This window comes from Pezoporus flaviventris, unplaced genomic scaffold (assembly GCF_033815535.1).
Source record: "Pezoporus flaviventris isolate CSIRO_AGI_PZ_B2104156 unplaced genomic scaffold, CSIRO_AGI_Pfla_v1 ptg000029l, whole genome shotgun sequence".
Classification (NCBI taxonomy): Eukaryota; Metazoa; Chordata; class Aves; order Psittaciformes; family Psittacidae; genus Pezoporus; species Pezoporus flaviventris.
Genome location: NW_026892577.1, coordinates 19432446 through 19459742, shown reverse-complemented (window position 1 = coordinate 19459742; position 27297 = coordinate 19432446). Strand labels below are relative to the sequence as shown.

The 27297-nt window shown below is 53.7% G+C and overlaps 3 protein-coding genes across 4 annotated transcripts; 1 reads left to right on the top strand and 2 right to left on the bottom strand.

Annotated features, from left to right (window-relative positions):
* Positions 1–457: 457 nt before the first annotated feature.
* On the bottom strand, positions 458–5198 carry SLC23A3 (solute carrier family 23 member 3). The gene is made up of 12 exons (XM_061459495.1): positions 4961–5198; positions 4548–4708; positions 3951–4045; positions 3590–3663; positions 3096–3277; positions 2855–2978; positions 2336–2483; positions 2005–2258; positions 1695–1800; positions 1452–1619; positions 1155–1250; positions 458–986 (listed from the first exon to the last, which is right to left on the bottom strand). The coding sequence occupies exons 1-12, from the start codon at positions 5066–5068 to the stop codon at positions 559–561; spliced, it is 1944 nt and encodes a 647-aa protein (XP_061315479.1). The 5' UTR covers positions 5069–5198; the 3' UTR covers positions 458–558.
* Positions 5199–6069: 871 nt separating this feature from the next.
* Positions 6070–12477, bottom strand: CNPPD1 (cyclin Pas1/PHO80 domain containing 1). Its single transcript, XM_061459494.1, has 8 exons — positions 12389–12477; positions 12029–12131; positions 9452–9533; positions 8770–8890; positions 8552–8680; positions 8378–8439; positions 8016–8133; positions 6070–7559 (listed from the first exon to the last, which is right to left on the bottom strand). The coding sequence occupies exons 1-8, from the start codon at positions 12455–12457 to the stop codon at positions 6933–6935; spliced, it is 1311 nt and encodes a 436-aa protein (XP_061315478.1). The 5' UTR covers positions 12458–12477; the 3' UTR covers positions 6070–6932.
* A 268-nt stretch (positions 12478–12745) lies between these two features.
* Positions 12746–27114, top strand: RETREG2 (reticulophagy regulator family member 2). 2 transcript variants are annotated; one of them, XR_009744395.1, is made up of 10 exons: positions 12746–12975; positions 15231–15337; positions 20150–20180; positions 20926–21061; positions 22398–22482; positions 23243–23380; positions 23715–23809; positions 24768–24903; positions 25663–26450; positions 26555–27114. XR_009744395.1 is itself a non-coding variant. In XM_061459492.1 (9 exons), the coding sequence occupies exons 1-9, from the start codon at positions 12761–12763 to the stop codon at positions 26391–26393; spliced, it is 1674 nt and encodes a 557-aa protein (XP_061315476.1). In that variant the 5' UTR covers positions 12746–12760; the 3' UTR covers positions 26394–27114. The 2 variants fall into 2 exon arrangements, 1 of the variants encoding a protein (XP_061315476.1); XM_061459492.1 differs by having other exon boundaries at positions 25663–27114.
* The last annotated feature ends 183 nt before the right edge of the window (positions 27115–27297 follow it).

Sequence of the window (27297 nt, the reverse complement as noted above, 5' to 3'; positions counted from 1 at the left end):
TTTTCTCTAGAGAAATCCAGTGCTGGCAGTTAGATGGTGAGTGCTGCTGGGACCAACCCGCTGCAGGTGAAAAGGAGTTTACTGCTTTGGAGAGCTGACCTGAGCTGCATCCCCAGCCTGGGGCATGCTGGCGTACCAGGACGTTAGTATAGACATAGTGCCATGGGCATCAAGGGGCCATGGGCCCAGCTGGGACACAGCAGGGAGGAGATGGAGAGCCAGCCCTTCCTGAGCATGGTGCCAGAGGTGAGCAGAGCCCCTTGGGGATGGTCAAAGCACTGAGCCCTTGAGCCCTTTCCCAGCCATGTCCACAGGCTGACGGCACCCACATCCCCAGCTGCAGTGGCACCAGATGGCTGTGGCCTCTGTGGTTGCAGTCCTCAGGCTACCAGGGGAGGGAGGGCTGGTATCTCACAGGCAAATCCTGGCTAGAAAGGAAAGCCATCAAGACACCAAAGTTGGTTGAAGGTTTTTATATCTCATTCCCAAGGAAGGAAATGGGGTTTGTGCTGGGAGTGTGGAAGCACATGTCCCTTCAGTCCATGTGGGCTTCAGAAATTAGGAGCAAAGTGGCTCACAAGCTGTCTTTGGGGCACAACGCTGGTCCACCATGAGGTATTCGCACTCCGCAGAGTCAGGCCACTGTGTCCATGCAGCCATAACCATCTCACTCATCCTCCTGGGTGGCTGTGGCTCCCCTGAGCCAGGTTTGGGGAGCAGGTGCATCCCTTCCTCGGGGGCAGTGGCCCCCTCCTCAGTGGCACGGCCGCCCTCCTCCTCATCCTCCTTCTCCTCCTCTTCCTCGCTCCTCGGGCAAAGGAAGCAGCAGGGGAAGGCTTTGCAGGAGGACGGCAGCAGCCTGCTCAGCCCAGGGGGGAGCCCATATGCCTGGCTGGCTTTGCCTCTCTCTCCATGGGCATGGTGGTCGCCTACCCCAGCTCTCCATGGCCCCAGCTCAAAGAGCAGCCCTCGCTCTTCCAAGGTTCCTGCAAGCACAGAAGTGAGCAATGTGATGGGAGCCCCTTCCTCCAGCTGCACTGTCCCAGCCTACACCAGCTCCGGGATCCACAGCAGGGCTGCCTGCAGGCAGTCCCATGGCCAGATGCAGACCTCAGAGCAGGGCCTCACACAGAGTACCTAGAGCAGCGCCTCACCTGAGACTGTATTCTCCAGGAGAAATGACAAGGAGCCAGTTAAAACCACAGGTGCCATGAGCAGGGAAAGGAAGAGCAGGTCCAGTGGCACCCAGCCTGCAGAGATGGTGCCAGAATCACCCAGGACATCCCAGTCCAAGAGGGAAAGGACCAGGAGCTGCCATGGCAGATCCAGGAGTTGGAGAGGGGCTCTGCCTGCTGCTGTGAGCTGACCCAGCCTCCCAGGACACTGGAGAAGTGTGGTCACTCTGCCACAGGGCCTGAGGCTTTGCCTTCCTTGGGGAATGTCCCTGCTACCTGTGGCCAGGTGAGCCAGAGCCGTGCCAAACCACCGCGGCACCAGGAGCGCCATGAACATGGCAAAGCCAACGATGAAGATGTTCCTGCCCGAGTCAATGTCCGCATACTGGAAGTAGGAGATCCCCGTGCCCACGGCTACAGCATAGGTGATGCAGAGTACCCCTCCTGCGGGGGGCAGGAGTCAGGCAGTGATAGGCAGGCTGCAGGCACCACAGTGCAGGGGAATGGCAGGGTACCCACCGTGAACAGCCAGCGGGATGCGGGTGAGGAGCCCCACCAGCCTCGGGGACATGCCCAGCACCACACACGCCAGCGCGCTCACTTGCACCGAGAGGCGAGAGCCAGTCTAGTAGAAAGGACAGGAAAGTGAGGACAGGGAGCATCGCTCCCCACTCTGTCGTGGCCCGCCCCACCCCCTCCCCATCCTGCCATACAGACCTGCCTTTCCCAGCGATGATCTAGTGACAGCCTGGGTGCTGCAGGTCACCCACCCCTCCTGCTCCATTGCCTCTCCATCCCTTGCCGACCCTCCTCCCAACCCCAGCCATACCTGGGTGAGGCCAGCAGCGCAGGCGTTGGCAATACTGGCGGCAGTGCCCCCCGGGGCACCCAGCAGCCCTGCCAGGAGGCTGCCCAGCCCCTCCGTGCAGAGCCCCCGGTTGCATGCGTCAGGGGGCAGCCGGGGGGCTCTCAGCAGCTGCCCGCACAGCACGTAGCAGCCCACCGAGTTCATGCTGCAGCCCATGGCCATGGCGATGCCCACTGCCAGCGCCCGGGGGGTGAGCAGCGGCCACCCCCATTCGCCTGCGGCAGGAGAAAGAACGGGTGATAGAGGCCCTGGCTGAAGGCTGATGGCTGCATGCAGCCTTGCTGGCCTCTACCTGCGTAGGGGATGCGGACCCAAGGGACATGGAAGGTAGTGTTGGCCCAGGACAGCTGGGCCATGGCCAGGTCCAGCGATTCCCAGTGGATGTGGAGATGGCTGAGGATAGCACAGAGGATGCAGACACCAGTAAATGGGAGTAGTACCTGCAAGGCAGCAAGGGGACACTCAGCAGAGCACCCTCCTCCCCTGCCTGCCCTGGCCAGCACCCCATCCATCTGCTGTTCCCCAGAGAGCAGGTCCTTGTCCTGTCACCTCTCCCAAAGAGCCATGCTACATCTCCCCTTACGCCTGCAGGGAGCATCCCAGGCTCTGCTGCTCCTGTACCCTTGAGCAGAAGTCCTCTGTGCTCCCCCAACAGCAACCACACCCTGAGAGTTACACCAGGACTCCTCACCCCTGCCTCTGCTCTCAGCTCTGCTCCAGCTAACCCTTGCCTAACCCCACACCAAAGAACCAGGCTTAGAGAGAAAACTGGGTGAAGCAGAGGGAGCTGGGGCGTATTAAGTTTTGGTACCGAGAATGTGCGCAGGGTGGGCACAGATGGCTCCATGGAGCCCCTCCAAGCCTGGGGCCAGGCACAGAAGGGCAGGCGGCAAGATCCCATGTGCTGGGAGAAGGTGACAGTAAGAAGCATAAGCCTAGGAGAGGGAGAACAGGTCACCATGCAGCATCACGGTGATGGGGGTCCCAAACATGTGCTGTGCACCATGAAGATGCCCCATTCCCATCTCCATGGTGAAGGGAAGCCCACGTACAGCAGAGCTACCACCCAGTTAGTGGAGCAGAAGAAAGCAGCCTCCTTATATGCAGACAGCCCGATGATGGAGAGGCTGGGAGCCAGGACCATGGGCCCACAGTGCTGGGCTGCCCACCCACACACACCAGACACTCCCAGCACCAGCTGAACCAGCCCAGAGACCAGCACAGCTCCAGAGACCTGTGGGAGGAAATGATGGGGTCCATGTGGCAGGATGCATGGAGAGCAGAGCAATGCTTTCCCTTGGACACACTCCCACTACCCCAGTAGTGTCACTTGTTCCCTGTGCTCTGCTCACCCCAGGCCCAAAGGAACACATGCACCCACATACACCATGAGCCCCATTGCCTTCGCACATCCCCTTGTGTCCCCACTGTTCATGACAATCCCCAGGAGGGCTGGGAAAGGGGCTGGGGGTGCAGGGAAGCAGGTAACACCTGGGGCACGGGTGGAGCAGGACAGGGACTCCCAGCCCAGTGCAGGAGCACCCACCTCTTGCAGTGGGGCAGCCCAGTTCCCTGCAACAGTGCAACGTGGTGCATGGCATTCACTGGCCACAGCTGTGCCTGTAAGGGAGTTTTGCATGATGTGATGCACATGAACACTGGGCTTCTGGAGCCAGGTCCAAGAGCACACAGTGTGGGGGCTGAAGCATCCCCATCCCTATAAGCCCTGACCCTAGGGTGGCAACCCGATGCACTCAGGGGTAAGTAGGGTGCTGTGCACCATCACCAGAGGAGCCAGCAGGCAGGGCCCTTTGCTACTCCTCATGCCCACCCCATGTGCTGGGCACATGCTCTGGCACTGACATGGCCTGGGTCCTGTGGGAAGAAGGCTCCAGGGCTGTGCTCACCGTTCCGGTCTATGCTGGCACCAAGAGACAGGTGGGAGCTCAGCACCATGGCAGGGACCAGGTACTCAAAGGATGGGATATGAACCAGTGGCAGCCTGGGGAAGGGGACAGCAAGGGCACATTAGAGAGGAAAGAGTGGACATGGCTATTCCAAAGCCCTGCCTGCCATAGGAGTGAGGGATGGGAAGGGTAGGAGCCAAGAACCTCGAAGAGGCAGGAGGTCATCCCATATCCCAAATGTGCCCTTAGCACAGTCCAAACAGAGGTCAGGGGATTTGCCAAAGCACACACCAAGCCTCTGTGAACCATGGGCAGCACAGGCACGGGATGGTCAGGAGGAGCTGCGTGTGGTGCTGGAGCACATCAGCAAGGAGCTGGAGGGAAAGCACAGCAGTTTTCCTAGGGGGATGTGTGACAGAAGGATGCAGTGATGGCAGGGAGAGGGATATCTCTGCAGATGCAGGACAAGGGGTTGTTCTGGTGCCCCTTCCCACCTCCAGCAAAGCCTGTCTTCCCACAGCCTAGTAGGGGGGGCGGAGACCATGGCATCACCCTTCTCCCAGCAACAGCTCCAACTGCTTTGTCCCCCTTTCTCACCGGCTCCCCAGGGTGGTCTGCAGCACTGTGGAGATACCGCAGGCGAAGAGGCTGCGTGCCAGCAGCTCGCTGGTGGCCTGGCTGTGGGGTGGCTCCTTGGGCAGGGTGGGCAGCAGGAGGAGGTGGAAGATGCAGAGCAAGGAGGCCTGCACAGCCAGGTGCTGTGCAGAGAAGAGAGGGGGTGGTCGTAACTTGCTGTAGCCCCCATAACTGCAGCCCCCATTCTTGTCCTCCCAGGTGGATGCACACTCACTGACACCCCCTGCCAGCATTCACCACTGTCCTCTCTGCACATCCTGGCCAGAGCCCCACTCACTCTGCCTGGCAGGATGCAACCCCTGCCCTGACTCCTGTAGGGATCTCAGCCCTCTCCCCATTGCCCCCTCTGGCTGCTCACCACTGTCCTCTCTTACCTGAAGGGCTAAGCAACAGCTCAGCATCCAAGAGCACATCTTCTGCAGGGAGCAGGATGTGAGCACAGCGCTCCTAGCACCAGACAGTCTGCAATGGCCCCCATTCATGCTCCTGCCTCTCCAGCTCTGTTCCTGGCTTGCAGTGCAGAGGGGGTGGGCAGGGTCCCAACCCCCAAAGGATCCTCACAAGACTCATGAGGCTGAACTTCCACCTTCTACAGGAACTGCCTCAGGGTTAGCCATTAACTTGAGTTGGTGAGTAACCTGCCCTTGCAGCTAGGAATGCAAGTGTCACCCTGGGTTGTCACCACAAGAGCCAGGACACCAGACAGTACCAACTGCCCACAGCCTAAGTCTCATCCTTGCCTTTTGTGGTGCACAGAGCAGGGACTGACTGGGCCACAGAACGACCACCTCTTCCTTCATGTGCTTGAAGCATCCCTACCCGGAGCATCTTTCAGCTCCAGGATGTTCTGACTGTGCTTGATCCTCCCCAGCACAGCATCCCTCTGCCCTCCTGGTCCAGTCCTTCCCCACCATCAGACACAGCAGAGCCTATTAAAAGCTCCCCTCAGATCCTGCCGTTTACCTCTGTAGGCACGATGGATCTACCACATCCCCCTTTCTCCTAGGAGGAGGTCCCTGAATATTGATGCTGGACAAGTCTGCCAGAGACAAGCGCTGCCTGCTTGGCTCGGAGGGCTCCCAAGATAGCACAGGCAGGACGCTCATGTTTTTGTCACAGGGCAGCAGTGGCTGTGCCAGCAACCACAACAGTGACCCTACCAAGCCCTTGTTGTTTGGGGCTCACTCATTAACTGGGCAGACTTTGGAGAGCAAAGAGCAGGGGAGACCACACACATTCCCCACATTCCCAAGCACGGGGAACCTCATCTTGCCCACTGCCCCTGCCTTCCCTAGGCATCAGACCTCATGTCCCCCCCATCACCAAAGAGCCTGGTTCCTCTCGAGCCCTGTGGAACACACTCACAGTGCTCCTGGGCTCACTGGCAGCATGTAGGATCTGCCCTGCACACCAGCTCAGGGAGCAAGCACAGCTCCTCACTGCATGCTGCCAGCACAGAGCAGCTCAGCAGGACAAGGACACACACAGCAAGAACTACTTTTACTGGAAGAGATTTGCATCTACAAAAGAGTGAAAACAGGTGTAAAATCCACAGTAAAAAGGAGCAAAATGAACTGGGCTGGTCAGCAAGACAAGGTGCCTTCCCCCCACCCCAAGGAGTGGTCAGGCACTGTTTGCTTACAGCCACTGAGAGCCGAGGTTTGGGATGGGGCCACACAGCACCCCAGTTTCAAAACACCCAACACAAGTAGGATAAGGAAGATCAGCCTTAACTGCATCCCACTACCTCCAAGCTCAGCAGGGCACAGCCACATCACAGTCCCCTCTTGATATGACCCTTGCAGCTCACAAGAAGTGGCCTGGCAGACCCCAGGGGCAATTGCTGCTATGGCTAGCCTGCTCGGGCCACTCACTCCCTCCTCCTTCAACCTCCTCTCCCCCAACCCAGGCATCCTACCTCCTCCTGGGGCACCCTGCCTCCTAGGGTCACTGCCCCAGCCCCTCCACCCAGCACACACAGCCCCAGCATCCTACATCCCACACGCCACCTCTGCCCAGCACCAAGGGCCAAGCACTGGCTCTAGAAAGAGGTACAATAACCTCCCTTGCTCTAGCACCCCAGTCCAAGGGCACCCATTTCTAACCCCCAACTAATAGGTTCCCACCCTAGCACCCCAACAGCAAACCAACTCTGCTCCAACATGTCCCAGCAGCCCCCAAAGTGAAGGACACCTCTGCCCTGGGAGGAGAACACAAATGCTGGTTTGGAATTAACACAGGGGCCTTCAGTCCCATGCAGTCCCAGGGATCAGGGGTCCCAAAGTGCAAGGAAGTGAGCTGTGCCACACTAGGAGGGAACGGGAAAGGGGCTGCTGGCCAGTGCTTCTAGCTGGGAAAAATGAAGCTCTTGATTCTACTGAGATCCATGGCAGTGTGCAAGGAGCACTGCCTCAGCCCCAGGGGGTCCAGCCAGTCCTTGCGGCTGGGGGCTGCACCCCACGTGGGGCCTGCACTGGCTGAGCAGGTGTGGCAATGGAGCGCTGGGGGAACTGGGAGCATGGCAAGTCTGAAGGGGCCGGGTTGGCCTGGGGCTGCAGCAGAAGTGGTACGGTTCAATCTCTCACAGGCAGTGGGTACTCTCTGGAAGGGGCCTTGCAGGAGGCTCCTGTGTTGGGCTAGATCAGGTGCCTTTGGGTAGGACAGAGCCGTCATCACGCTGCCCCACAGGTAGAGTGCAGTCGCTGTGACCCCCCCTCGACGCGGCTCCTCGGCTGTCTTGTTCTCCCCTGGGCAGTGGGTGCTGCTAGCTGGAGAGATGTCAGGCAACTCTGGCTGGGGCTGGTCAGGGGCTTGCTGGGCATCCAGCTGGCAGCTGCTCTCCTCGGGAAAGAGCACAGGCCGGGGGGCTGCAGGGCCGATGCTCCTCACGCATATGGACCGGTGCACCATGGTGACAGAGGCAAACACAGCAGCAAATCCAGTCAGGTACACCACGCCCAGGAGGCAGGCCAGCTGCAGAGAAGCCAATGGTTAGACCAGACCCTCCAGCAGCACCCATAGCCCCCTGTGACCCAGCAGCTGGGAAGGCAAACAGCACCACCAGTACTGGATGCTGGTAACAGCAAGGGGCTCACAGCCTGTTCAAAGTAGGGCCTAAATACCACAAACCACAGCACTCCAGCTAAAATCCTAACAGTTCATGTTTAAATCCCCAGTCAGCACCTAGTTCTCACTATGACCTTGCACCATGACTTGTGGAGCTGCAGTCCAGCACAGAACACGGGCTAACCCAGCACCAGGCTCCAGTGCCTCAAGCAGCACAGCTGCAAATCAGAATCTTCTGGCTTCTGACAGCTTCCCTTTTCAACAGGGAATAAACCAAGCTGCTGCTCCCATTGTGAAAGAGGGTTCTGCTCTGAACCCATGGGTCCCATGTTCTTACAAGTAGCTGCTGTTTCATGTTTTTACCTTCACCACTTGCTGGTAGAACTGGCCCAGCACGTGCTGCCACATGGACTGCTCCATGAGGACACACAGATCCGTGTATGTGAACCAGCCACGCCATATGCCCTGCTTTTCTGCCACACTGCAGGAAATAAAGAAAAAGGGAATGGTGGATGTGGCACAGACCTTCACCAGCAAAGAAGCTTCAGGCCAGGCAGGCTTGGAGAAAACCCTGCTCAGGGTCTGCAGAAGGGAGCTGCAGAGCCTAGCAAAGGCTCACAGATACCCCAACCTCTTATTTCACTGCAGCAAGGCCAGCTCTGAGCAGGGGCAGAGCCAGGGCTGCAAGGTATATGAAAGACTCACCTTCACCCCCCTACACCTACCGTCCTTCCAGCCAGCTCAGCACTTCAAACAGCTCCCGGGGATCTGTGTAGAGACTCCAGTCCTGTGGGGGTAGCAGAGAATGGTCAGGGCAGTCAGGACAGGCCATCCAGCACCCAGTCACATTCTATTCCTTCAAGAGAGTACACTGCCAGCTGCAGTGAGAGCCCACTTACAATGGCACTCAGGAAGTTCATCTCCAGTGTGTTCATGGTCTGGACATCCACCTTCCCTGCAGCTCCCCACTCATCGTTGAACACCTCCTCCTCCTCACCCTCATCATACAGGTACTTACTGGCAACCATCTAAAAGCACAAAGGATAGGATCTTAGTCCCTCCTGTACTCTTCCAGGCCTCCCTTCAACCCAGTTACCCCCCAGCCCACACCACTCACCATGGAGATCAGAAAGAGGTCTGAAGATGAGATCTGCTGAAGGTATTCGGGGTTCCGGTGCCGGAGTCTCTCAATGTAAACCAGTGCCAGCATCATGGAGCAGGGAGAGATGCAAGCTTCCCTGTGCCACAGGGCAAGAAACAACCCAAAGGTTATCCATGTGCTACAAACATCCCAGCCGCCATAGCACAACTTGGCTCCTCCCTCCCCATGTAGGTAGTAGAGAGGTTTAGTAAATATACAGCTAGATACATCCCAGCCTTGCCACCTTCATGCTGGCTGTCCTGAGCTGCAGCATAGGATGGGGATGCAGGGTGGAAAACAAAAAGCCCTGGCTCCTCTTCCCAGGCACAGGAAGCTCCAAACTGAGCAGCCCTGCCTGCAGCCAGCTGTGCTACAAGGGCTTGGTTGCCCAGAGCAGACACGTGGCTCAGACCTGGCTACCCAGTGAGCTACAGATCCAGCCAGTACACACTCCCAGTAACAAGAACACACCCCAGAGAGCAGGAGCAACCTGAAGCAGGCCTGGCTGTGTCAGGAAGCCACTGTGCCTGCTGTCCTTGCCACCTGCCCCCAGCTTCTCTGACACTCATCAGGCTTAAGTACAAGTCAATGCTGGCCCAGGGGGATCAGAACTCCCAGTTCTGACATGGGACAGGAAGGGACAGGTTTTGCTTCTTACCGAGATACATGAGACACGTATTTCTTCTGGAGTCTGCGGATAGGGCTGGGAGCCACTTTCTGCAGCAACTCCACAGCAATATCTAGGTCAGAAAATGAAACAGAAGGGTTTTAGACCCATATGACACAGCTCACTCACACCCTTCCCCTTCACCTCACATGCCTGTTGAGTCTTGGGGTTTGCTCTGCCCCTCAAGTTTAAATTCAACTATGAAGGTAGGATAGGCCTCATCAGAAGGCAGGGATGACAGAGGAGCAAAAAAATGGGCAGCAGAGCCACACCAAAGCAGGAAGAGGATGTGAGTGTCCAAAACCCAGCAGCAGTGCCAGATCAGTATGACTGTGTCATGGGGAGATAGCAGCAGTCAGTGCAGAGGCTATCACCCTCCCCTCACCCCACAGGATGTCAGGCAGTCTTTTCAGAGGCTTTCTAGGTCCTGATCTAGGACATCTTCCCAGTCCTTTGATCCCTGTCAACCAGCACCCTCCTCCTCCAGAGCTCGTAAGCATGATCCAGCTTCTCCCACACCACAACTCCCCTCAAGATGATGACGGACAACATACCAATGTGAGCAGGAGCCTGAAGGTACTGAACAGGGTATGGAAGCACCAATACAGTGGAACTGCAGCTCATCTCAGCCTTCTGCCATGCTCACAGGTGTGCCTCAGCATTCAAGCACTTGAAAAGGCCAGAGACTGATGGACGCTGGCAGATCACTTCAGCAGCTCCAGTCTCATTTCTCAACACAATAGGACCAGCTGGGAGCATCCCAAACAACACTAGTCTGGTGCTTGGCAAAAAGTATTTGACAGGCAACTCCAGCTCCATTTTGCTGCCAAGCCCTTGTCTGACAGTCAAGAAGAAAGCTTGTCTCAGCAGCCCTGCGCTTCCAGCTCCCAGGGGAAGCATCATCATACCTCTTCTCTCCCTATCCCTCCTTTCCACATCTTTTCAGTAATTAAGAGAATGGGTGCAGTCCCACTGGAATTATTTGTCCAACAGCAACCATCAAGCTCAAAACCCATGCTACTATAAGAGACCTCTCCAGGCAATTAAAAGTACACCACTACTAAGATCCACAGTCAGGCTGACACATCTCCCAGCCACCTGCACTGCTGATGCTCTCTCTGCCCTACTCAGCCACCCTTGTGCCACTGCACCAGCCACCAGAGAGGCAGCAGCAATGCTCCAACTGACAGAAAGTACATGAGCCCCCCCCCCAGACTATAACCTAATGTAAAACCCAGTTCTTCAGCACACATATCCAACCCATGACAGCATGTCCTGCCCTAGAGGGAACACAGAGCAGAGCAGCTGATGAATGTCCCCAGTCTCACAGCCACAGCACACCAAGGGTGGTTATGGTTCGTTCTTTCCAGAAGGAACAAATTCACTTCTCAATGTCCCTCCTCAGCAAGCCCTATACTACCTCCTGTGACCATACCCAGTGCCAAAGACCGTTTCCAGTTCCTTCTGCTACTCTGGACTCTCCCTACAATCACCTCTATCTTGTTTGAAGCAGTGCCATAAACTCACCATATAGCAGTGGCACAGCTGTACAGGGATAGATGTCATCACCCTAGGCTCTGTTTTCTGACAGTGGCTGATAGCAGATGGCAAAGGAAAGCTGTAAGAGCAGATAAGCCTGCAGAGATACTCTCTGTGAGTCACACTTGCCCCAGCTGACAGAGGGAGGCATTTCCTGGGTGCAAGGTAGTCTTTATAGTTAATAGCTCTCAACAGTCTTCCATGAATGCGCCCTTTGAACTCCCAACACCAGTTCCTGTGGAACAGCCCCAGCTTACACCTGGGTGTGACACCAGCGCCAAGGATAAGCCACTCACCTCCCTTGCACTACCTGTGTCTGAACTCGTGACTCCCAGCAGCACCCAGGCACCTGCCCTGCCCCGCCACCACACAGCCAGCAGCCCGCTGCTCACCAAGGTACATCACACGCAGCCCCCTGGTGACTTCAGACTGCTTTGCCAGCATGAAGCTAATGGGAACACTAACACGACCACACTGTGAAGGCCATCTACCAAACCACTGCTTGCCTTTGACCACTCCTCTCCAGAATCACCTGCACCAGCTCCTCAACCCAACCACATCATTCTGCTCCCTCAAACATTGCTGAATCAACAGGGGGAAAAAAAAAAACAACAAACAAACAGGAAAGAAGGGCATGATCCAGACAAACACAGAGCAGAATGTGTCACCTTGGTGCTCACAACTAGAAGTTAAATGCACTCTGCAGAGTACAAAAAGTTGTCCAAAACACTTCTCATCAGGGACAGGGACACAGCCCTCACTGCCAAGGAATTCATAAACAACCTAAAGGCCTCTACCCTCTGCTCATCCGCCAGGTGCCAAAAACGCAGGAGTGGGCCAGACAGGGCAATAAAACAGGCAGCAGGAGCCATGAGGCTCTGGCAGTCTTCCCACTGTGCTGCACAGAGAGGCTGGGCAGGGGTGGGATTTGGCACTGGGAGGGAGCGGGTGACTTGTTGGTCTCAGCCCCTGGGTAACTTCCAATCCCCTTGACTCAGCATTCCCATATGGGGGCACTCAGCAACCCACCTGCCACAGGGCTGGAGAGATTATCCAGACTGCAGTCTTTATCCCAGCCATAATACAGCCGCTTCCGCACTCTCTCGCTCAGCTGCTGGTGCCTGGGCAGGAACTACGGGCAGAGAAGGGTTATGTGAAAAAGTCCCTGACCACTCCCCACGCCCGGCTATGGGCTCCAGGATACAACGGGTCGGCAGGGCCCCCGGGCACTCATCCAGAACACGGGGTGAGCGGTCACAGGGGGCTCTTCAGGGCCCGAGATTAAAGCCCTAGTTTAAGGTGCTCCGGGAACACCCCCGGAGGTGCAGGGCTGGGCGGCGGGGTGGGGGGCGTGCCGGGGACACCGCGCAACACCGGGGAGGGACTCACCGTGAACTCCTGGAACCCGCTCAGGGAGAAGGTGCCCTCGTCGTCCAGCAGCAGCGCGTCCAGCTCCATCCCGCCCGACCCTGGGGCAGGGGCGGTGCCGGGTCCGCCGCGACGCCGCACCCAGTGACCGGAACGGAGGCCGCGGAAGCGCCGCCGGGCCGAGCTCTGCCCCCGGTTCCTGTTCCGGTGCAGGAGCCACCTCCCCGGAGGCGCGCGCTGCTGGTCCCTCCCCTAGCGCGGGATGGACTGCGCATGCGTGCGGCGCCAGCGGCCGCCGGTCCCTCGCAGGCGTTTCCGCCCGCCTGGGCCGGTGCTGCGCTCGCCGCCGTTCCCCCGCCGGTGACAGCGTCTCCTTCCCTATTCCCCGCAGCCATGGCGAGCGGCCGGGCCGAGGAGGCAGCGGCTGCGGCGGCGGCCGAGGAAGAGGAGGAAGAGGCGGCCGCGGCGGCGGCGGCGCGGCTGGCGGCGACGCTGCGGCAGCGGCTGCGGGGCTGGGAGGCGGCGCTGGTGGCGGCGCAGCGGCTGCTGGTGTGGGAGAGGCCGCTGCACAGCCTGGTCACTGCCACCGCGCTCAGCGGGGCCCTCTGGTGAGCTGGGGCGGGGTAGGCCGCGGGGGTCCGGGCCGGCAGAGAGGGCTGCTCCACCGAGGCCGCGCAGGCCGCTCTCGGGTGCCGCCGGTGAGCCGCCGGGGTCGGTAGCGATCCCCTCCGGGGTCTGCAGCAGAGCTGAGGGTAGCTGTACCCCGCAACGCCGTGGGATGTGCACAGCCCCGAGCAGCCGTGCTGTTTTCCGGACAAACATAAACAGGCCCTTCCCTGGGGGGGTACAGTGCCAAGAGCTCGGGCAGGATTTGTCCCGCACTAGTAGAATGAAGCCGGCCCGGCTGGAGGCTCGCCCGGGCGTGTCGCTGCTTAATTTTTGCATCCGTGCGCTATTAGCTCGCTTCACGCCTGTTGCCATGGTCAGTGAGCACCGTGGCCCCCGCAGCAGCAGGCTGCGTGTGCCGGTTCGCTTAAGCCGTTCTCGTTAATCTCCTTCTGGAGAGTGCTGGTTTTTCACATGAAGGCCAAGGCTGCTTGATTTGGGCACGAGCAGATTCCCCTTGCCCTGCCTTCTCCCCTGCCTCTCGGGTAGGGCAGCAGCACGAGGAGCTGGGAGCGTGAGTGGCAGAACCCAGCTGTAGATGGGAATGGAAAGCATCTTGTTTGTTCATATAAACAGTGGGTCAGTTTAGTGGTGAAAATGCTCTCAGCCGGCAGCTTTCCCAGCAGAAAAGGTCACAGCTGGCCAGGAAAAGAGTTAAACGTTGGTTGCAGATGGAATAGGAAGGGGCAGTCAGAAAAGGGGAAAGTATGCGACCAGTCAGCCTTTGAAGTCGCTCTGAAGAGGCTGCTGACGTTCGACTCCCTCACCCATATGATTATCAGAGGCATACGTGGTAGCTGAGTGCTTAAATGCTTTTGGACTACTGGAAAGGTCTGAAAGCAGAGCTTTGAAGTTAGTGGAAAGCAGAGAGGTGCATGCCATGAGATGGCAGAGCTGGTAGACAATGGTGGTTAAGGGACTGTGTGTAAAAAGGTTGACAAGAACAAAGAGTGCCCAGAATATGGGACAGCAGAAAGATATCTAAATATCACAGAGGGGGACGAATTCTCTATGATCCCATAGAGGATTCAGCCAGCATCCTTCAACTACAGACCATAAATGAGGTGGAATAGGAGGAAATTCTTCCAGAGCTGACATGTTAAGCTACAGAATTGTCCTGTGTTCTCACAGGACAAAAAAGTTGTTGTGTAGGTCATTATAGGTCCTGTAAGCCCATGGAAAGCATGCAACATGCTATCTGTGCTGCCCAGTGAGGCAGATCTCACTTCCAAGCACTCTACTTTTGGCTGTGGCTTGATGGGAAGCACAGACCTTCCCTGCACTGCGCAGTGAGATCTTTCTGACTGATCATTGTTTGGTACATTTGAGATTAGTTATTGGCAAATACTGAAGAGGAGCAAGGTAAAAATAGCAGCTCTTCCTTTCTGCAAAGGAGTGCTTATTAAAGGGGTGAGGGTGAATGCATTTCCCTGGCATTTGTTTCTGGAGAGACTTAAAAACAGCTCTCCTGAGCTGGACGGAAGTGCTGATGCTCTTGTGTGGAGGAAAGAAGGAAAGCAGACAGTCGCAGCTGGTGCAGGCAGCACCCTGGGACCTTTGCTGTCAAGTCTGTATGGAGTGGGGAGATAAACTCTTTGATGACGGGATTGTTCAACTACATGTGTGTAGTATTATGTGAGCTCGCATTTGGCTTGAGCCAGTGTGTTAATGAGGGAGGTGAAGGGTTTTATGATAGAGCCAAGTGAGCAACTAAACCGTTTAAGTGTCAGGGAGAGGTTTGTGATAAAAGAATGGGCATCTATAAGCAGGTGCAGAATGTGTTTTGGCGCTACCTGCGGGTAATGCTTGAACTTGTGAAGACAAATAGGACAAAAGTTTTTGGTGAACAGGCTGATTTTTTTCAACTGGGGTTCTGCTGGGGCAATCTGTATTTACATTATCTAGAACCTCCACCTGGAGGTTTTGGAAGGACTTGTATGAGTGAGGGAGCATTAGCCTTGTTTTACAGCTGGAGGAGGAGAGCACTGGGACATGGCAGGTAGTCAGCTGTCAGGTGGTGGGCAAAGGCAACGTTTGAGAACACGCTGTGGGTGTCTGTGGAGTACAGTGCTGCTGCAGTGGCCGGTAGCAGCTGAATGATTCTGTTCTGCTGTACTCTGAGCTGTAGCTGTTTGCTCATCAAGATCAGTAATTTGCTGCCTTTTTCCTGCCTAACAGTTTCTCATCTGATTTCTAGGTTGTTTTCCTCCACCTCCCTGAGACCCCTCTTTCTCCTCAGCATGTCCCTTCTTGGCATCCTCTTGCTGGAGAGGTGGAAGCCCAGGTTCCTGTTTGATTTCTCAGGTATGTGATGATTAGCACTGTAGCTAATGACAGCAGTTATAGTGTGAACCTGCTACCGGGCTATGGCCACAGTCGGTTCTTTCCTGACTCTCTCATAGGTCATGTAAGCCCTGTTCCTACTGTAACCGCAGGCTTTGGTACTGGTGCTGCCTCTTGCCTATTTGTGTCAGAGTATTAGGATGTATCCCAATTAGGATGTATCCTAATACTGTGGGCATGAGGAGAATTGCGCCTTGTGCTGAGGAGTTCTGGGAGTGGCTCATTTTGAGAGTGACTAAGGGGGCCCAGCTAGCTTGTCAGGGAAGCTGGTAACAGGGATGATGCAGTGATTCTGGTGCGTCCTTTCTCTCCTGCAAATGTCTTGTTGAAAAGATCATTCCAGGTCTGAGCATATATGGCCAGCTGAGGTAGGGGAAGGAAATGGGGCACATTGAAGTGGATTGTTTTTAAGTGTAGCATGGGCTTATGCCCTGGAAGAGGCAGAGCAGATGAGAGCCACTTCTTGCAGCAGGTAGCAGCGTGGATGATGAGGTCTGACAGCAGGGACAGTTAGTGTATTGTACCTGTGCTGAACAGCTAATCAGTAAGTCTGATCACTTGGCTTATCTTTCCCCCTTACTGAAGGGTTTCTGCCAACATTAGGCACAAAAGCAACCAGAGGAATTGCCTCATAACAATGATAGGCATGGATTGGCTGCTGTCTGCTTTGAGTGCCTCCTTCATTGGAGTTTATTAAATGACTGGACCCAGACCTGCCTGCTGTATCTACTGCTGCTGTTCAAAGGCAGCTTGGGGCCTTCCATCCCTGCCCCCTGCTCTAGGGGAGGGTTTCTGAATGAAAGCCCCTCTATATGTGTGTTTGTAACATGCCCTTTATTTGACCTAAAAAGGTACTGACTTAAAGGGTGCTTTCACAGAAGTCCTGATAAGGTTAGATATGTTTCAGCTGTAGTCTTGAAACTGTTTACTTTGTGTGGTTCAGGTAACTAGGCAGCTAAACTGGACTGACCAATTTAATTTCCTGCTTATTTGCCTTGTTTTTTCAAGGGAATAGTTTAAAGTCACCCAAAACATCTCACTTGAAACATGTCCAGAAATGCAAAAGCCTGGTGTCTGTTACAGAATGGTGTTATTGAGGTGGGGGTATAATTGCTCCAGCAAGTACCAGGCCTGTAAAAGTTGTGTTACCACAGAAGAAACAGGAAATCCATACAGCAGTCAATTTATAGGATGCAGGGCAGTGAGGAATAAAAAAGAAAGCCAAACAAAACATCACACCAGGGGTTAGGCTCATCCTGTGTCATTAGCTCTGCAAGAAGTCAGTGCCTATCCTACTGAGCTGCCCCTCAGTGGTGTTCCACATATTTCACTCCTTCCTGCTTTTCTGCTGCTGACAGCAAAGAACAGGGACGCCTTTCTGATGTGCCTGGTTAGGTCAGAGCTCTGACTTTGACATGGTCCACTGAATCGTGTTTCCTCAGCCTTCATAAGGAAGGAGTGCTGGTGCTTTGTGCTCTTGAGGGGCCTCCTCTTGAATTGGCACTACTGAATACTTAGGGGTTCTTGTGTGGCTCTCGCTTCCCACTGAAGCAGAGCTGCAGCTTTGTGGCTTTCCTCCCCAGTGCTTCCTGTAAGGCTTTCCTGGAACTTTTGGAAGTAGGTCAGTACCACACCTTCAAGAGTCTGCACGTATACACACAAACCTCAGCTTGTGGCAGTTCTGTATGTCTTGGGTGACTGTTTATAATATCACTTCTGAAGGAATGCTAAAACCTCAGCATGTATTTTGGAGTTACACACTGTGATCAGGGACACACTAACAGCAGTGTGGTGCACAACATTTTATGTCCTGTCAGAAGGAACTGCATATTTTCATCTCCCACACAGGGTATTTTCTCCATATGTAACCACCTCTATGTGGGGTTCCACTTAAGTATTGTTTAAGGACTTCTGGAAGCAGCTGCACTTTCTCCTGAAATGGGTATCAAGTAGGGCTGTTCTTTGTAGTGTTGTTGTTTGGCAGCTGTTTGTTGGTCAGTGTAGGAGAGGGCAGTGTGGAAGAGCTCTGGCAAAGGCTGCATTGCAATTGAGTGCTAGTACTCCTTAAAAAGGGCCCCTGTTTTCTAGCTACAGTTTACACACAAATGAAGAATGCTTCTTGGGGAAGCGTTGAAAACCTGTAAGAGCCAAGGAACCCATCAGCAGTAATTTGTCAGTACCAACATGAAACCTAAACTCTTGTGTGGCTGACTGGTCTCCCAGAAGAGTCTGGTGTACTCAAGTGGTTTGTATTAATCCACAGTCCTGTGTGAAATGCCAACAGTGTGATTTCAGCTGGTTATTGATGATCTGAGGCCAGCTGTGGGTGTCCTGCTTGCTGGCTTAGTTGAACCAATGCTAGAAAATACTGCAGCACAGGTTGTAGTTAATCCTTAACTAAGTGAATATGTCCTGTCGGAAATGATCTAGGTGTTTTGTGGTTGGGCTTTTACTCCAACTGGTGTAAGACTCCAGTGCGTTGGGATGGCCAGTGGGCAGATTACTACAGGAAGCAAGATACTGTTGATTTTAAAGACAGGTTGTGTTTTGCCAATTGAAATCACGTGAACACTCTGCAGCTGCTGAGATGTTCTGCAGCTCCCCAAAGTGTCTCTGAAACCTTCAGAAGCAACTGAGGAGAATGGTTTCACTCCCTCTGCTGGCATATTTTGGGTGGCTTGGATTACTGCAGCCAGTTCAAGAGGAGTGGGGCTCCTGGGCCATCCTGCTTACCGTGGTGCCAGGAACATCTGTCCAGCAGAATGCCCCAGCATCTCATCTGTAGCTTGTACAACCAGTATAGCCAGCCAGCACAGATGGGCTGGTGCCAGTGTAATTTATTTGGTGATTTAATGCAGGTAGTAGATGAGGCTTTGAGGTATGGCTGGATTTCTGTGTGCTGCCATTAAGCAGCTTTAGATTCCTGAGCACAGTAACAAAACACAGCAATGGCAGTTACATGAGAGAAGCAACAAGCCTGGGGGGGGTGGGAGGGGGGAGGAGGGGAAGGGAGGGAGGGAGGGGGAGCTGTATCCATAACATTTGTTTCACAGCTGGAGCTCCCTTTGGGAGCAGCGCGGCAGCCACTGTGCAGAGCACTGGTTTGGGTGAGAGGAGCGAGTGGGCAGCCCAGTCTGAGAGCAGTTGACTCCTCCTGTCAGGCCCAATTACTGGAAATCTGGGTCATGCTCTCAAAGAATCGCCTCCTCCCCTGGGCGATGGCTCCTGCTTCACTGCACTGCGTGAACTGGCTGGTGCAGTGCCTGCAGTGCTAGGAAGGGTCTGGCACACTTGGCCCAACATCCTGTGTCTTGGAGAACAGCGGTGGCAAGGCTGCCAGAATCAGATACTGTCTTCTGCGGCTTCAGCTGGAGTCTGAGGTCTCGCTGGGTGTTGACAGTGACAGATGTTCACCTTTTCTGTGTGTTTCCCTGGTGAAGTTGTTGCAGCTCTTGGGCTTTGCGTCTGGCTGATGGCTCCAGAGAGGATTCAAACCCCCTTTTGTTCATATTGCATTTTTCAGTCCATTTCTAACAATTAGCCTGGACTTTGAACATAAACTATTCCTTTATTTTAGGCCTATTTATGTGTTGACATGCAGTGTGGGGGCTAGAGTCCCACTGATTTTTAGAACCTCTTGGACCAAGTCCGCTCTTGGCCAGACAGCATCAAAGATGTATCTGTCCCTACCAGCTTTAGGACAGTAGGCTGACTAGTAGAAGAGGGTAGACCTTGAGGGGCCTTCGCATTATGACCAGGGTCTTGTTAAACACAGGAGACTTATAAAGACTGTATAGCTGGAAGAGCTTTGGTTTTGCCCTGTACATCCTCAGACACTAGTCAGCTAGCCAGGACACCCAAATCCCATGGGCAGCCAGGCTCATGCATTCCAGTTGTCATGGAAATATTTGGTAGTTTTTTCTCTACGTATCTAAAGGCAGAACATAATCATATGTGACCTCTGCCACTGAAAAACTGCTCCTCCCTTCAGTACTGCATAAAGTAAGTAGCTGATCATTGATCGTCACTGAGTTGGAGCAGAGAGGAATGGGAGAACTTTTCTCTTGCTTTTATCCAAACTGGACCTTAGGAGTGTAGTTATATTTGTGTCTGGCACAAAGGGCTGTCAGGAGACTAAAAGACCCCTAAAATTAGATAGTTAGGCACAAGACTGCTATTTGTTACTTAATTCCCCTGGAAATAGAGACAGCAGAGAAATTTCTGGCATTTGTACACAGCACCCTGCCAGAGATTGTGCTCTGGGCCAGTCAGTGGGAAGTGCAGCTTGGATCTGCTAGTGCCATATTGAGCTCAGAGGTGGGAGCTGAGGCTTTTCCCAGCTCAGAAACCATGTTGGCAGCCCTCTGTGAATAACAAGGCCTAAGCAGCTACCCTGGGGATGGCACTGCCCAGGCGCATGGGACACCAGAACAAGTTGTGCCACCCCTGCAGTGGAGAGCCAACATGCTAGCAGCAGGGTGCACCTTGGGTAGAGTGTCTTACCACATGTTTCTCGGCACAGGTTGCAGGGTGTGCCAGGGCATCCCAAGACCAGTGTTCTGGCTGCTCCAAGGCCCCAGGCATGCTCCACTGAAGTCTGCACACCTCAGACTCCAAGCCAGTGATTTCTGCTCGCATAAGAACACAAAGAAGGTCCCCAGGGTGCATCCGTCACTGAGGATGATGCATCTCCAGCTCTGCTCTGTTCAAGTGATAGAAATGTTAGGTTGTATTTTTAACTTGCCTGACTAATCTGCTCTGTTCTCTCTACAGCACAGCCATCAGAGGAGCCAGGAGGGGAGAGGTAAGCTCACTGATGTGTTCCTTGGTAAGAGAGTGAAGAAGCCTTAATTCAGTGTGATCTCACCTGTCCTTTTTGCTGTTGTTGATAAATTCCGTGGCTCCTGCTGTGAAACATTTGCAGCAGTTTCTTGTGCACTGGGAGATGCTTATCAGCTCAGGAGCCACAGTGTGAGACTCTGGAGAAAGCTAGTGTTCTTCCAGTAGCAATTAAACTCAAGTACTTCTGATGTTGGGAACTCTCAGGTTTCTTCCCTGGATTTGTTCTGAACTATTTTAAGAATTCTCCAGAGAGAAGGAAGCTCCCGAGGCTGACTTTTGCAGTCCATATGTGCTGTCTGTGGTGGTGCAGCTTGCATCCCATCCTCGACCATAGTTACAGGTCTGAGCACCGTGCTCTGGCTAGCTTAGACTTAGTGCCAGAGGAGGCCATGTAACTAGTTCCATCTCCAGCAGTTCTGTGGCTTTGAGTAAACTGCTTGTATCATGAGACTGTGGCATGGGGATGCTGTGGCACGGGGATGCTGTGGCACGGTGGCTGCTGCTGCTTGCTTGGCTCAGGTGTCTCTTGGCTCTCTTCCTATTAAAAGAAAAAACTATCTCCATGTGTCTTCTATAGTTCAGTTGAAGATGCAGTCAGTATTGTTGAGCCTTTGTTAGGGATCTCTGCTTCCCAGTGCAGCTCTTCCCTCCCCTCAACAAAACAGACCGTGTTCAAAGATTGTCTTCTTGCTCTTGTCTGTCTCTAGTGAGGGGGTGACTTCAGGGGCACAACCTCACCTGCTCAGTGTCCCTGAGCTGTGCCACTGTCTGGCAGAGAGCTGGGTCACCTTCAGGCTGTACCTGCAGGAACTGCTACAGTACAAGAGGCAAAATCCTGCCAAGGTAAGCTGGAGATACCTACTCTTCTGTGCAGGGGCTTTTCTCTCCATTACTAGTGGCCTAGGACATGGAAATATGTAAAATCAATATTCTACAATTGCTGTCCCTGCTTAACATTTGCTGTTCATTGCTTTCAGACTATATGCCATGGGAAGCTTAAAATATGAGTAATTGGCTTCCAGTATTTGTAAGCTGGAGCTGAATTTAACCCCTTCTGTGAATGGCTAGCTGTATTTCTTTTATTTGTTAGTGTGCAGAGGAAGCCATTAGATTGGGAGTGGGGAGAAAAAAGGCAAGGCTACAGCCTCTGCAACTTCCACAGGCTCCATTCTTAAGCTGGTCCTCCCTGTTTTGCTATCCAGGATTGTAGCTAGCCAAGTCCAAATGCAGCGGTGTTTCTGAGTGCATGGAAACTTGTCATTAACCGTGTTCTGATGGCTGTGACGTGTGTTGTGTGGAAAGGGTTTATAGACAGGAGTTGCCTCAATGCCACAAAAAAAATAGGACAGGACAGACAACTGGGATTGTATCAGGCTTGCTGGGGACTAGTGTGCCAAAAGGAGTGGGTTTCTGTTATTGTCGATTACTCCTCCTCTCTTAAAACACCGTACCAACTACAGCGAGTAAGAGACCAGTTCAGAGATGCCCATAAAGCATGAATTCATTGGGAGCAAAGCCCTTAGAGGGCTTTTGTAGAACTTTTCCATTGTGAATGAAACTTCATTGCTGGATTTAGTCGATACTGAACCCATGCCCTGCCTTGCGGGGTGTTGTCGCTTCTCTTCCTGCCAAGGAGAATGCAGGATAAGCCATCAGGGCTGCACTACTATTACTCTTCCACTTCTTCCAGAGGAGGAAGGCCCTGGTCTGGTGGAAGCACAGGTTCTGCTAATGCTTTTGCCAGCTGGTTTATGGCGTGGCAGTGCAGAGTATCTCATGACTGTAACAGCTTCCTGGCTCTGTCAGGATAGTACAGGCTTCTCTTAAAATGCTGAGCTCTGCAGGAGAGATGTACTCTAAAACAGCAATTTGCAGTATCCCATCCTAGCCTCAAGGAACATAATTTATTTGATAAATAGTTGTCCAATAAAGTTTTGATTTGTTTTATTGGGGTGTTCGGTTACCTTGGTCTTCCTGTGCTTTAATCTCTAATGCTTACATCTTAACCCAGCTGAGCTGAGTTGTGATTGTCAGCATCTGAATGTACTCAGTGCAAAGCTGGTGTTCTGACTTCTGTTAGGAGCATCCCTCATTTTGCTCTAACTGGGTTTCCTGCACTGGTTGCATAGATATATCTCTGCCTCTTGTCACTTCTGTTTGTTCCTCTCTCTTTCTTCAGTTCTGCATGAGTGCCTGTTCAGGCTGCCTGATTCTGGCTGTAGTTGGACACTATGTTCCAGGCATAATGATCTCCTACATCATTTGTGAGTATAAGCAGCTCTCTTGTCTGACTTAAGCTTAAACATGACCTTAACTGTGCTGTTGATACGCTGGTAGAAGCATATTTGTGGGGAGTTTGAGGGAATCTCTGGTAGATGATTAATCAGTACAGGCAATGTGCTCCAGGAGTCTCTTTTAGTGCGTGAATGCAGTACAAGTGCAGAGTCAGGAGAGGGAGCCGTTGCTAAAACCTGCTTTCCTCTTCTACCCACGACTGCGGCCCTGCTGGTGAGGCTCCAAGGAAGCAGAGCTGCAGTCTCTCAGTTCCTGGAGTGGGCAAATCCATACCGAGAGAGTTAAAGAAGCTGCATGTTTAGTAAATAAGACCTTTTTCACTGCACCGTGAGTCCCTGCTAACCCTTTTCAGGGCGTTTGCTGCTAGTGCACCTGTGTATGAGCTCTGTGCTGCTATCCTTATAAAAGTTTTGGTGATTTTTAGTTTTAATAACCTCATTTCAGGCCCCCTATTGCATGTTGGGGCTGGGATGCAGTGGCTGAAGAGGGCTTATGCTTCATCTTAACGTAAATCTGTATCCTAACAGAGATCTGTTAGGGAAACCTGGTTTATCAAGCCGTTTTGGAATGAGTAAGAATAACCATGGGTGAGGATTTTAGGCAGAGTCAGATAGGAAAGCAAATGGCATTCAACTGCGCTTCCCCTGATGCAGACTTTCTTGCTGGTGCCCTGTGAAGGGCTGGGTTGTGCTTGCTCTGTTTCACACTCCCTGCATCCTGTGTCCCCAGTGCTCAGCATTCTGCTCTGGCCTCTGGTAGTCTACCACGAGCTGATTCAGAGGATGTACACGCGTTTGGAGCCTGTCCTGATGAAACTGGACTACAGTATGAAGGCTGAGACGCTGCACCACAAGCATGAGAAGAAGAGTAAGGACCTACCTTCACCCTAACTTTTTCTGGTGCTGTACTCCCAGGGTGGAGCCCTAGCAAAGGGTCGAGGGGAAAGCACATATACCAACACTGTGGTGAACGGCTGCAGCAGAGGAGGGGAGGGCAGACAGAAACTTGAGGGTAATGGGGAGATCAGCTGGGCAGGTGATCCTGGGAAGAGCAAATGACAGCAACAGATTGCAGTTGTCTCTGGGAACCTTGGGCTATTGGGAAACATGAGGTTTCACAGGGTAGTAGAAATAGTGGGAAAGTGATGTATGAAAGTATAAAGTTCCAGTCTCATGTAAAGCCTTTCTTCTCTTTCTCATAGAGCGACAAGGGAAGAATGAGCCTGCAGCAGGTGATGAGCCAACAGCAGAGACGGAGAGTGAGAGTGAGGCAGAGCTGTCGGGTTTCTCCCCAGTGGTAAGAGCACAAAGAGCTGAGCGGGAACCAGTTGCTCCTGTTTGGTCTATAACATCTTGAGAGGCAAGGGATGGTGTGAGTACAGCTGTGTTGCTAACAAACTGCAGACCAGCTAGTCACTTGTTTGCAGAATCCCAAGGGGGGCAGGGTATTTGATGAAGGCTGTTGTCTCCAGTCTGGGTATTGAAAATGCAGTGCTATGGGGCTGGTGATGCAGTAGCAGGACAGGTTGAGCTGTCCTCCAGCCTTTGGCTGACCTGCAGAACTGCTTTGATGGTTATGCTTCATGCTCAGAAAATGAAAGTGTCCCCAAAAGAAATCCAACTCTTCTGGTTGTACAGAGGCTCCTTGCCGCTGGAAAAGGGAGATGAGCAGCACTAGTGTCTCTTACACAGTTCCCTGCTTTGTCAGACTCGGTGTGACCTTTCTGTATATGTGCACCACAGAAATGGACCCAGTGTCTTCATTTACAGGAGCTCTGGGCATGTAGCTGGGCTGTGAAGTGGGAATCTTCAGCTTCCAAAGGAATGCTGCCTCCTTTCAATGCTCTTTTCCCTGCCCTTGAACCACTGCTACCTGTGGAAGCCTTCATTGGGCCCAGCCTGAGTCATGCAGAAGAGGAGGGGTGTTCTACTCCTTGGTGCTCCCAGGAGAGGAAGAAGGATCAAAGCCTTCTGAGACTCCTACGGGCTGATCCCATCTTGTGCTGGCTCTTTCAGGTTCTTCACAGAAAGCAGGCAAAGCTTCAGGCAGTGAATTATTGCAAGGAAGCCATTCAGCTGAGGCTGTCCTTCCCTGCAGTTCAATGAGCACTTTGCCCAACCCACTCCTGCTTTCATACTGTCCCTCTGCAGCAAGCTTTCCCTCCAACAAAGACTTCTGCCTGGAAGCTCTGGTTTGTGTGGAGGTGCCTCTAGGCAGCACTAGCAGTTGGACACCTTCTGCTTCATTCATGCAGGTGGATGTAAAGAAGACTGCCCTGGCGCTGTCAATCACAGATTCTGAGCTCTCTGATGAGGAGGCTTCCATCCTGGAGAGTGGGGGCTTTTCTGTCTCAAGGGCTACCACCCCACAGCTGACGGATGTTTCTGAAGGTACGTGATGGGACACATTGCTGCCTGCCTTACCTTGGGTGGTTTTGCCCAGAGCAAGTGGCTCTCTGGATGAGAGGACAGGGAGAGAACCCAGCTATTTGCAGGGAAATGTTGAAAGGAGGCAGCAGTAATAGCAATGCAGCATGCTCTGGCTTTGTGGCTGATCACGAGCTGGTCCTGAGTGGACATCTGCTTTGGATTATTGCCCTGCAAGGCAGTGCTGTCTTGTGACTCCAGGAAGTGAGCAAAGCATCCACAAAGACCCCAGAAATAATTGTGTGGTACATACGTAGGTGTAGTACAGCTATATACGATGCTGTGTGAAACAGGTTGGACACCCCACCCTGTCAGACTTACGAACTCAGAGAATGACTAGTTAGTGATGAGGAATGTGAAGGTAATGCTTTGGATGTGGTCACTTGAGTGCCTGGGGAGGAACAGGCAGGTGACATTCTGTGAGCACTATTTCCCTGAGCCTGTGGTTTTTCGTGGAGGTGTCTAGATGCAGAGAGCATGAGCTGGAGAAGGAAGTCCTCTCTGAGCACAGAGCACGTGGAACAGGATGAGAAAAGGGACACTCCATGTGAGTCGTGCCACTGGGAGAAGGGAATAACTGCAGCCTCCTTCCTGCTGTGCTCCCAGAACTGGGAGGATGCCCAAAAGTGAGCCCTCATGTATCAGCTGAGGGGAAGTGGTGGGAGGTGTCAGTGCCCTGGGTTGAGGTGAAGGGACCTGCACCTTAATGCTGGTGCCTTTCAGACCTGGACCAGCAGAGCCTGCACAGTGAGCCAGAGGAGTCGTTTTCCAAGGACCTGGCAGAGTTTCCCTCCGTGGAAGAATATCATTCCAGAGACCTGGGACCACAGAGCGATGAAGATGCATTTGGTGTGCCTCTGGGCCCCGAGCTTGCCCACGCTGCCCGTGAGCTGGACTCAGCAGAGAAGGAGGCCGTGGACTCTGGTCTCTCCATTCTTCACCTCACGTCTCCTCTCCATTTTGTAAATACACACTTCAATGGGAGCGGGCAAGCGGCGGGAGACAGCGTGGCACCGAAGCCTGCCCCTGCCCCTGGCCTGGGCATCTGCATCAACACGCTGAGCGAGGAGATCGTCACCACTGCCATCACCACTGCAGTGCAGAACACCCTCTCCGCCCTGCTGCGGTCCTCTGAGGCCAGCGAGGGGCCCTCCCTCTCAGAGTTCCTCCCCACCGAGCCTGAAGAGAAACTGAGCTTCCAGGCACAGCTGTCAGAGAGCGAAGTGGTGGAGACAGAGACAGCAGCTTCACCAGAAGACGAGGAGGAAGCAGATGACTTTGAGCTACTGGATCAGGGGGAGCTGGAGCAAATGGATGCGGAGCTGGGGCTCGGGGAGGAGCAGGATGCACTAGAGTCTCCTGCTGCTCCGGCTTCCCTCTCTCCCACACCTGCTGAGCTGCCAAAGCACGGAGAGGAGGAGGAGGCAGTGATGACAGCAGCATCTATGTCTTAGGTCTTCACGCGCCCCTTTTTCTTCTGTCGTCACTGGAAAGAAGGAAAAACTCACACGGTGAACGTGCAGCCGGTTTTTTAGATGTTTGTGTTGACTGGGATGGAAACGCGTCAGTGTTAATGTGCTGTGTCTGGAATAACGAATCCTTTCCATCCTTCTAGAGCCCGGCCTTCGCTGGCTGAGGGGAGATGCCCCTGCCCTGCGGCTGGGGAGGAGCCGGCTCCTAGAAGCCTTACGCCACAATCAGAACACCAACCCCAGCAAATGCTTCCTAGTAATGGTGCAGTATTTTGGTCTGTCTTCTGTTTGTCTTTCGTTTTGCACGCAGAGTACCAAGCTAGCTGTAGCTGCTGCTAATACCCACATCCCCAGTAGGACATATGCAATCTTATTTTATTGGGTTTTTAAATGGCTACAAGTGTAAATAATTTTAATTTTCATTGGTTTTGTTCAGGGGGGACGGATGGGGTGCACCACCAGACATGTGTCTTGAGGGCTTGCAGAGGGAAAAGGGTCGTTGGAGGGGAGGGCAGCAGCAAGAGACTAAAGCAGATGGGTGCTGGCAGCAAAGAGGCCCCTTCTGCAGACTGTTAGTGCCGCTCATGTCACTGCTGGAACGGAGTGTTGGGGGATACCTGTTTATTTCCCCTGTCAGATTTGAGTTCTGCTACTGGGTGGCTGTGGAGGTTTTTGCAATCAATGAAATTCTCTCCTGGCCCTGTTCAGTACTCCAGTTTCTTCCTGCCGTGGCCCCTCTCGCCGTCTGCAGCGCTGACCTTACGGCCGCCCTTTCTGTGCTCGGGCGTCATAACATGGCACCTGAAGACTTGGCAGCGGGGTGAAGCGCGCCGGGAGCCGTGTTTTGTGTCTCTTCCGAGGCCGGGGATGGCGGCACGGGGCGGGT

Coding starts and splice junctions, on each gene's coding strand:
- SLC23A3 (XM_061459495.1), bottom strand. CDS start 5,068: ATGAATGGGGGCCATTGCAGACTGTCTGGTGCTAGGAGCGCTGTGCTC. Junction 4,046..4,547: donor CAGACCACCCTGGGGAGCCG/GTGAGAAAGGGG, acceptor CCCCTTCCCCAG/GCTGCCACTGGTTCATATCC. Junction 987..1,154: donor CCTGGAGAATACAGTCTCAG/GTGAGGCGCTGC, acceptor CTGTGCTTGCAG/GAACCTTGGAAGAGCGAGGG.
- CNPPD1 (XM_061459494.1), bottom strand. CDS start 12,457: ATGGAGCTGGACGCGCTGCTGCTGGACGACGAGGGCACCTTCTCCCTG. Junction 8,891..9,451: donor TACGTGTCTCATGTATCTCG/GTAAGAAGCAAA, acceptor CCTGTGGCACAG/GGAAGCTTGCATCTCTCCCT. Junction 7,560..8,015: donor TCTACCAGCAAGTGGTGAAG/GTAAAAACATGA, acceptor GCTTCTCTGCAG/CTGGCCTGCCTCCTGGGCGT.
- RETREG2 (XM_061459492.1), top strand. CDS start 12,761: ATGGCGAGCGGCCGGGCCGAGGAGGCAGCGGCTGCGGCGGCGGCCGAG. Junction 20,181..20,925: donor GAGGAGCCAGGAGGGGAGAG/GTAAGCTCACTG, acceptor GTCTGTCTCTAG/TGAGGGGGTGACTTCAGGGG. Junction 24,904..25,662: donor GCTGACGGATGTTTCTGAAG/GTACGTGATGGG, acceptor GGTGCCTTTCAG/ACCTGGACCAGCAGAGCCTG.